At 34.0% G+C, this 10,488-nt stretch overlaps 1 protein-coding gene across 2 annotated transcripts in view; it reads left to right on the forward strand.

The window, feature by feature from the left end:
* The window catches only part of LOC134280031 (mitochondrial carnitine/acylcarnitine carrier protein-like), a 172,479-nt gene extending 167,415 nt beyond the window's left edge, over positions 1-5,064 (forward strand). For both annotated transcript variants that reach the window (XM_062762462.1, XM_062762463.1), the window contains one exon: positions 4,978-5,064. In XM_062762462.1, the coding sequence (XP_062618446.1) occupies positions 4,978-5,037 (60 nt within the window). In that variant the 3' untranslated portion in view covers positions 5,038-5,064. The remainder of the gene's footprint in view (positions 1-4,977) is intronic.
* The last annotated feature ends 5,424 nt before the right edge of the window (positions 5,065-10,488 follow it).

A 10,488-nucleotide genomic window follows, 5' to 3' on the forward strand; every position in this document is an offset into this window, starting at 1 on the left:
TCCTCAGGTAGTGTAGATTCAAGTTTTTTCAAATCATGACCCCCGGCCCTGGGGATAGGGTGGGGCCAAAATGGCCGACCCAAGTTTTACATACGGATATATAGGGAAACCTTTTAAAATCTTCTTTTCAAGTACTTCAAAGCTATGATTAGTGATACTCGGGGTATTTATATGGAATCATCCTCAGGTAGTGTAGATTCTAGTTTGGTCAAATGATGAACGCCTGGAAGGGGGGGGGAGTAAATTCAAGCCCGATGTGCTCAGGTGAGCGCTGTGGCCCCTGGGCCTCTTGTTTAAAATCCTTTCTGACTGAACAGTCATTTTAGGTTGTCCGCTTCGTGGGTCATCTTCAATACTTTTCTGTGCTGCATACCATTTCAAAAACTTTGATATGGTAGATTGATCCTATCCAGTTATACCTATAATCCCTATCAACTGCCCCGAGCATTTAGAACATTGCAAAAATGGGGTGGTTATTTTGGTATTCTCTTTATGATATTTAATGTCATATTTTAACTTCAAAAAATCTTTTGAAAAAAAATAATAAATACAAGGAACCACTAAAATAATGTCTAACTTTACTTAAAGTGAAGATAATCCATCCAAATTATGCTAAATTATTCATTTTCCACTGAGAAATTGGATAATAGACAAGTTTCATTTTCACTGTCTTCAATATTTTGAAACGATTCTTGTTGATTTTAATCACTGTACAGGGGGCCCTTATTTCCTGACAATTGAAAAAGATGTAAGGGGGCGCTTATAGGGGTAGGGGCGGTTAATAGGGATTATACGGTATTTGTTATTTCAACTTTTTTCTTACCCTCATTATCTAAAGTATTTTTTGTGTTAGATTGCTTGTTTTGGCATTTTTCAATTTAGATTTTTGGCCATATCTTGAATATAGAGATGAACAGTTTGTCAGTGTAACTCCTCATAAACTGTTGCACAGAATTTTGTCAAAGTTTGCAGACATTTAGGACAATATGTAGGTGCATCAGTAAATTCTGATTCCTTTATTTTTGGGGGATTCTCAGCACTCTGAGTTTTTGGGGAATGTGGGGTATGTGAGCTTGCTCACTTTTTTGTCATTTTAGATTAAAATACAGCAATTGTTTGTTGTAACTTGAACAATTGTCTTAGGAGAAAATTTCATTTAATAACAGAAATCCATATTTACGTTACTGTTGCCGATCATTGTCTATTTTTTATTATAATCTGAAAAGAAGTTTAAAATCATATACAGATCTATTTCTTAAGTAAGATTGTCATACATTTGAGCTCAGATATTATCTGAATATATCACCCTTCACACATATGTGTGTCACAAATTTTAAAAATTATATATTTATCAAATTTTGATGTCAAGCAAAACTCTTACTTTTCCCATTTGGAAACTTAAAAGGACTTGAGGGTTTGCTGAAATGACTCAATAGGATTAAGTTGTAACTTTTTAACATCATGAACATTAAATTTTTTCTATTATATGGAATGGTTAAAAAGACACTGTTTATCTGTATTTATCAAATATAGTCCCCATTTTCTTTTAAGTCCAGTGGTTAAAAAATTCATCAATAGTTACACAAGAGTATTTATTCACAAATTTGGTAAGAGAACAACGCTGTTTCCCTTGGCTCCAATTGCCTTATTCTTAAGCACTAGAATTATGCCTTTAATTAACAGTGGAATAATTAAACAACAACAACATTAAAAGATATTATTATACCTCTACTGTAATTACTCTGTATAAAATTAATACCATAAAACTGTCTATTTCCCCGAGAAGAGACTACTGCCCTCAGCTGAAGACTACTCCCTGGAAAATCAGAGCTACTCCCTGGGACTACTCCCTCATGAATATTTATTAGTAATTTTAACCAATCAAAGTGTTCAGAGGGCGGAGCGTTCAAGGCATCTCGAGTCTGTGACGTCATGTTATTAGCAATGTTTCTATGACGTCAAAACATTTCGACGTGCAATGTCAAAATCATACTTGAATTCTAGCAAAATGGAGACAACGATAATTCTTCGAAATGTCAGTGAAAATACTTTTTAAAAACAATTTTATTGTTTTAGGACACGATGCATTACTTATCATACAATGTGTTAAACTTGAATTCTAGTAAAATGGAGACAACGATAATTCTTCGAAATGTCAGTGAAAATACTTTTTAAAAACAATTTTATTGTTTTAGGACATGATGCATTACTTATCATACAATGTGTTAAACCGCATGCATTTGTAATCATGCATCTACAGTGGGTTTTTTTAAATGTCGGAATATCTGGTAAAACAATTAAATCGCCTATGATTGTTTTGGTATAAATAAAACAGTTATAGAATGGGTATGAGGGAAATAGCAAATTTATGGTTCCCCTCGGCAGGAAACTATTTCCTCCCTCGGGGAACCATAAATTTGCTATTTCCCTCGTACCCATTCCATAACTGTATACAATAAAGCTCAGAAAAATAATTACTTTACCGAAATTTATGTTACCCATATTTACGATACCATGTTTTAAAGTGAATTAGAATTAATATTATATTTTGAAGCTTTTTGAACAGATTTGCGAGTGAATCTTTAATTATATTTGAGTTGCGTCAAGCAAAAAGGGACCTTGAACATGACCAAATTTTCGAATATTGGTTTTTCTGAAAGAGCTAGTTTTTCTGAATATTTTGATACCAAACTTTTTATTAATATATACCTTTTAAATTCTACTTAAAATTCCAAATGAAAAAAATGCAAAGCTAAATTAGATAACACCGTAAAACGTTGAATAATGTCATATAACGTCATTGATAATTGGAATGTCATTACTAAATTACCCTTTGGAATTAGTTAGAAATTATTTTTTTCTAGTTGTATTTTAAAGTTTCTTAAATGTATATTTCTCTATTTATTAACATTTTCATTGTGAAATAGTGATAATTTAAAGGTGAAGTTGAAAAAATTATAAACTAAATGTTACAGACTTATGTACATGTATATTGAAATAATAAAGAAAGTGGTAAATTCTCGAGGAGTATATTCAACGACATCATTTAACCCTTTTTAGCTCTTCTGTGCCAAAGGCTCAAAGAGCTAATGCTATGGCAATTTGTGCGGTGTGTGTCATGCGGTGTGCGTAAACTTTTTAGAATATGGACCATAACTCAAGAACCCTTTGGCCAATCATTGTCAAATTTGTCACGGGGTACCTGGCCCAAGGGCTACCATTTATATCAAAACTAGTGATGGGACCCTAAAATAACGGGAGATAATCAAGAAAATAAAACCAAAAGTACTGGTTGCTAAAAAAATCTTATTCTCCAGAACCACCAGGCAGATTTTCACCAAACTTACATACAAGGGTCAGAATATGTTGAAGATTAGAAATTGTTCAAGGCATGACCCTTGGGCAAAGGGTGTGGTCTCAAGGTCACTTCAAAGTTGACCAAAATTTACACTTAATAAAATGTTATTTTGCTTACTATAAAGACTAGGATCATCAATTCTTGTAAGTTTATGCATCTTAGGACTTCACATCATGCTAACACAAAAGTAGGTCAGGGTGACCTACTTTTTAAATTTTACAGGCTTTCATTTTCAAATTGATGTGGAGGCATATTTTGGACACATTAAGGCGTATGATCATCAAACTTTGTCAGTTGATGCATCTTGCCAAGTTGGTTCCTCAAATGTCAGCTTAAAAGTTTCTTTTCTAAAACATTTAATCCCATTATTTCAGACACTGAGAGGTTTAGAATCACCAAATCTTGTAAGTTGATGCATCTTGGGGCCTTAAAACATATTCATGAAAAAAGTGGTTCACTGTGACCTACTTTTTGAATTTTGCAGGCATTTGTTTTCAAATTGTTTAAAAGGCATATTTCGAACACTTTCAAACCTTTGATCATCAAACTTTGTCAGTTAATGCATTTTGGGTCTTTGAAAAATTTCAACCAAAAGGTAGGTCATGGTGACCTACTTTTGACATTTTATGGTAATATTTAAGTATCTTAGGTGTATATTGGCTTAGAATCATCAAACTTTGTCAGTTGATGCAACTTGGGTTTTCGGAGAATGTCGAGCAACAAGTAGGTCACTGTGACCTAGTTTTGAATTTAATGGCTATATTTACTTGGCCTAGAATTGTTAAACTTTCTCAGTTGAGGCATCATGGGTTTTCGGAGAATGTCAACCAAAAAGTAAGTTACAATGCCCTACTTTTAATTATCTAAGGTACTTATTGGCTTAGAATCATCAAACTTTGTCAGTTAATGCATCTTAGGTTTTTAGCTCTACTGGTCAGAGACCAGAAGAGCTTATGCAGAGTAATGCGTCTGGCGTCCGGCCGTCTGTCTGTCTGTAAACAATTTTTCAAAGTGCTACTCCTCCTACAGTTTTGGTCTGATTTCAGTATAACTTGGCACCAAGTAGACAACACTAAGATACATAGTTCTGTATATCGGTTTTTGATTTCAATGAACATTATTGCCTTGGTTCATGTGGTTACTAAAAATAGAAATTTGTGTTAAATACTCTCAAAATGCTATCCAAATACAGTTTTTGTCTGATTTCAATATAACTTGGCACACAAGTAGACTACACTAAGATACACAATTCTGTGTATCGCTTTTTGACTTTGATGAACATTATTGCCTTGGTTACTAAAAATAGAAAATTCTGTTAAATGCTCTCAAAATGCTACTCCAAATACAGTTTTTGTCTGATTATAATATAATGTGGCATGCAAGTAGACTACACTAAGAAGACTTAATCAAGGATCATTATTCTATTTATTGCTGTTGTAAATTTCAATTCCCAACTGCTTAAGTACTTTTCTCTTCCTTTGCTATAAGTACAAACCAGTAGAGCTTCAGTCTCAACAGAGACTTCTGGTTTGTTTAAAATTATGAAAATAGCAAAGTTCATTTTGCATTGGCACAACCTTTTCAAATGATTCAGTCAAGATTATTTTTGTTTATTGCAGGCATGTTTCCTGGGTTATGAAGTTACAATGAAAGCCCTTGATTGGATATATCCAGAATAGTTTAGGAAAATAAATAAATTCAATATTTTTAATCTTATGTTATTTTTGTAAATATACCCTTTTAAAATATATGTTCAAAGAAAAATTGCCTAATGTTTTCATGTGAATGTACATGAAAAATAATTACCATTGAAATAATTAAAAAAAATGTATGAAATATATGGAGATAATAAACAGCATCAATGCAAGCTCAAAAGTCCATTACTTTGGCATGCCAAATTCACAAAAATGAGCTAAACATAGTTTCACAGTCGATAAACTAGGTTTATCAGTTGTAAACTATAGTTTATAGAATTAAGTTATGTGGGCCAGAAATTGAGCAAAGATATATTTGAAAGTCAAACCGTTTTCAAATTCCCTCAGGCTATTTTCCATTTCCCTGGGGCATTATTTATCAAACTTTTCTACTGCAAGATATACAGAAAATCTGAAGGTATGAATAATGTATTGGTATTTTCTACTTTATGTTGCAGCATCAAACATTTTCCTGGAATTTTTCAAAATGACAAGTGTTGGTCCAAAAGTAAAAAATATTTCCCAAAATTTAGAATATTGAATTATTTTTCAGATAGGGGCCTGCATCAATCCTTTGAGGTTGTTTAATATGTAATTGAAATATCTGGACCAGAAATTGAGCAAAGAGTTTCCTGCAAGTCAAACTGTTTTCAAAATCCCTCAGGCTATGTTCCATTTGCCTGGGGCCTTTTTTATCAAACTTTTTTACTGCAAGAAATACACTAAAACTGAGGGTATGAATAAGGTATTGGTATTTTCTATATGTCCCAGCAACAAACATTTTGCTTGAATTTTTCAAAATAACAGTATTGGACCAAAAATAGAAAAAAAAACAATTCCCAAAAATTAGAATATTGAAATATTTTTCAGATAAAAGCATGTAATAATTCTTGGAGGTTGTTTACTACGTAATTAACTTATTTGAGCCAGGAATTGAGCAAAGATACTTTTGCAAGTCAAACAGTTTTCAAATTCCCTCAGGCTATGTTCCATTTGACGGGGGCATTTTTTATAAAAAAAAATTTTTACTGCAAGAACTACACATGAACTGAGGGTATGAATAATATATTGGTACTTTTTATATCATGTCCCAACAACAAACATTTTGCTTGTATTTTTCAAAATGAAAGTATTGGTCCAAAAATTAAACATAACAATTTCAAAAATTAGAATATTGAAATATTTTTCAGAAAGGAGCTTATCTTAATCCTTTCAGGCTGTTTACTCTGTAATTAAGTTATGTGGGCCAGAAATTTAGCAAAGAATTTCCTGCAAGTCAAACCGTTTTTAAGATCCCTAAGGCTATGTTCCATTTGCCCGGGGCATGTTTTATCAATTTTTTTTACTGCAAGAAATACACAAAAACTGAGGGAACGAATAATATATTTGTCTTTTATATATCATGTCAAAGCAACAAACATTTTGCTTGTATTTTGCAAAATGACAGTTTTGCTCCAAAAACTAAAATAAGATTTTCCAAAAATTAGAATATTGAAATATTTTTCAGATAGGGGCCTGCATCAATCCTTTGAGGTTGCTTAATATGTAATTGAATTATCTGGACCAGGAATTGAGCAAAGAATTTCCTGCAAGTCAAACCGTTTTCAAGATCCCTCAGGTTATGTTCCATTTGCCCAGGGCATTTTTTATCAAACTTTTTTAGTACATGAAATACACAAAAACTGAGGGTATGAATAAGGTATTGGTATGTTCCAGAAACATTTTGCTTGAATTTTTCAAAATGACAGTATTGGTCCAAAAATACAAAATAACAATTCCCAAAAATTAGAATATTGAAATATTTTTTCAGATAAAAGCATCTATTAATCCTTGGAGGTTGTTTACTATGTAATTAACTTATGTGAGCCAGGAATTGAGCAAAGATATTTTTGCAAGTCAAACAGTTTTCAAATTCCCTTAGGCTATGTTCCATTTGCTAGGGGCATTTTTAGGTCACCTGAGTCACTCAGGTGACCTATTGCTATCCGTTTTCGTCCGTCGTCGTCCATCATGTGTCGTGTGTTAACATTTGAACATTTTCAGCTTCTTCTCTGAAACCACTCTATGAATTTCAACCAAATTTGGTATACAGTATCTATGGGTGAAGGGGAACAAAAATTGTGAATTTTATGGTCCCCGCCTCCCTGGCGCCTGAGGGGTGAAATTCATGGCCCCAAGGTCAGGTGTTCTAGTGCTAGGGTGGGGCTACTGTAGATTGAAGTACTTTTTTCCCCGTTGTATTAATTTACGCTATGTACGCGCCCACATCTTTTCCGTGGAAATTTGTCCAAGCGTGCTTAATGTAAATGAAAGGCAAATAGTGACAGTCTAAGAAATCCGCGTAATTTTCTACCTGTGGATAAAACAGAAATTGAGATCCCGCGGAATTATGACCCCGCGGAAAAAAGTACGTCTACAGTATATAGATGATATAGTAAAAATGCATGATTTCTTTGAAAATCTTCTTCTCTGCTCCTGGGTATTAAGTAAACTAACTAAGAACAAAGTTATGATGAGCAAGAGTGCCTCTTCCAAAATTTTGAATTTTATGACCCCAGGGTCAGGGGTTCTGGTGTTAGGGCGGGGCTCTATTGATTATATAGTAAAAATGCATTATTTCTTTGAAAGTCTTCTTCTCTGCTTATGGGTATTAAATAAAGTAACTAAGTACATAGTTATGATGAGCAAGAGTGCCTCTTCCAAAATCGTGAATTTTATGATTTATGATTTTCTGGTGTTAGGGCGGGGCTCTATTTATTATATAGTGAAAATTGCATTAATTCTTTGAAAATATTCTTCTATGCTACTTAGAATTAAATAAAGTAACTACGACATAGTTATGATAAGCAATAGTGCCTCTTCCTAAATTGTGAATTTTATGACCCCATAGGTCAGAGGTTCTGGTGTTAGGGCGGGGCTCTATTGATTACATACTGAAAATGCATAAATTCTTTGAAAATCTTCCCCTCTGCTCCTGAAAATTCTTTGCTCAATTCCTGGTCCAGATAATACAATTACATATTAAACAAACCCAAAGGATTGATACATGCTCCTATCTGAAAAATATTTCAGTATCTTAATTTTTCGAAATTGTCATTTGATTTTTTGATAAATACCGTCATTTTGAAAAATAGGAGCAAAATGCTTGTTGCCAGGACATGATGTAGAAAGGAACAATATATCATTTCTACACTCAGTTTTTATGTATATCTTGCAGTAAAAAAGTTTTTAAAAAAGATGCCCCGGGCATGTTTAAAATAGCCTGAGGGATCTTGAAAACGGTGACACTTGCAGGAAATTCTTTGCTCAATTCCTGACCAGATACCTCAGTTACATAAGAAACAATCCCGAAAGATTGATACATGCTCCTATCTGAGAAATATTTCAATATTTCAATTTTTGGGAATTGTCATTTTTGATTTTTTGACAAATACCGTCCTTTTGAAAAGTAGGAGCAAAATGTTTGTGCCCTGGACATCATTTAGAAAGGAACATCATTCGTACCCTCAGTTTTTGTGTATTTCTTGCCGTGAAAAAGTTTGGAAAGAAATGCCCCGGGCAAATGGAAAATAGCCTGAGGGATCTTGAAAACGGTGACACTTGCAGGACATTCTAGGCTCAATTCCTGCCCCAGATAACTCAGTTACATATTTAACAACCCCAAAAGATTGATACATGCTCCTATGTGAAAAATATTTGAATATTTCAATTTTTGGGAATTGTCATTTTTTATTTTTTGACAAATACCGTCCTTTTGAAAAATAGAAGCAAAATGTTTGTTGCTGTGACAAGACATACGAAAGACCAATATATTATTCATCCCCTCAGTTTTTAGCTCACCTGAGCTGAAAGCTCAAGTGAGCTTTTCTGATCACATTTTGTCCGGCGTCCGTCTGTCTGTCTGTAAACTTTTCACATTTTCGACTTCTTCTCAAGAACCGCTGGGCCAATTTCAACCAAACTTGCAACAAAGTAGCCTTGGGTGAAGGGGATTCAAGTTTGTTCAAATGAAGGGCCACGCCCTCATTCAAGGGGAGATAATTGGGAATTAATGAAAATTTGGTGGCATATTTTAAAAATCTTCTTCTCAAGAACCACTGTGCCAGGAAAGATGACACTTATGGGGAAACATGCTCAAGTAGTGTAGATTCAAATTTTTTCAAATCTTGACCCCCGGGGGTAGGGCGGGGCCAAAATGGCCGACCAAAGTTTTATATAGAAATATATAGTAAAATTCTTTAAAAATCATCTTCTCAAGAATGACAAAGCCATAATTGATGATATTTATATGGAAGCATCCTCAGGTAGTGTAGATTCAAGTTTGTTCAAATCATCACCCCCAGGGGTAGGGCGGGGCCACAATGGCCGACCAAAGTTTTACATAGAAATATATAGGAAATTTCTTTAAAATCTTCTTCTCAAGAATGACAAAGCCATTATTCATCATATTTATATGGAAGCATGCTCAGGTAGTGTAGATTCAATTTTGTTCAAATCATGACCCCCGGGGGTAGGGCGGGGCCAAAATGGCTGACCAAAGTTTTACATAGAAATATATAGGAAAATTCTTTAAAAATCTTCTTCTCAAGAATGACAAAGCCATAATTCATCATATTTATATGGAAGCCTGTTCATGTAGTGTAGATTCAAGTATGTTCAAATCATGACCCCCGGGGGTAGGGCGGGGCCTAAATGGCCGACCAAAGTTTTACATAGAAATATATAGGAAAATTCTTTAAAAATCTTCTTCTCAAGAACGACAAAGCCATAATTCATCACATTTATATGGAAGCATCCTCAGGTAGTGTAGATTCAAGTTTGTTCAAATCATGACCCCCGGGGTAGGGCGGCGCCAAAATGGCCAACCAAAGTTTTACATAGAAATGTATAGGAAAATTCTTTAAGAATCTTCTTCTCAAGAATGACAAAGCCATAATTCATCATATATATATATATGGGAGCATGCTCAGGTAGTGTAGATTCAAGTTTGTTCAAATCATGACCCCTGGGGGTAGGGCGGGGCCAAAATGGCCGACCAAAGTTTTACATAGAAATATATAGGAAAATTCTTTAAAAATCTTCTTCTCAAGAATGACAAAGCCATAATTCAACATATTTATATGGAAGCATGCTCAAGTAGTGTAGATTCAAATTTGTTCAAATCATGACCCCCGGGGGTAGGGCGGGGTCAAAATGGCCGACCAAAGTTTTTAAAGATGTATATAGGAAAATTCTTTAAAAATCATTTTCTAAAAAATAGCAAATCCATGATTGGTCATGGGACTACTTTTGGATTTAAACTTTACAATAAAAAGCCATTTTCTACTTTTTCCTACCCTTAGTGCTCAGGTGAGCGATTTGGCCCATGGGCCTCTTGTTGTGTATTTCTTGCAGTAAAAAAGTTTAAAAAAAAAAAAAAGGCCCCGTGTAAATGAA

The sequence above is a fragment of the Saccostrea cucullata genome, unplaced genomic scaffold, assembly GCF_032062105.1.
Source record: "Saccostrea cucullata isolate Sc308-1 unplaced genomic scaffold, CSIRO_AGI_Scuc_v1 ctg1725, whole genome shotgun sequence".
NCBI classification, from domain to species: Eukaryota; Metazoa; Mollusca; class Bivalvia; order Ostreida; family Ostreidae; genus Saccostrea; species Saccostrea cuccullata.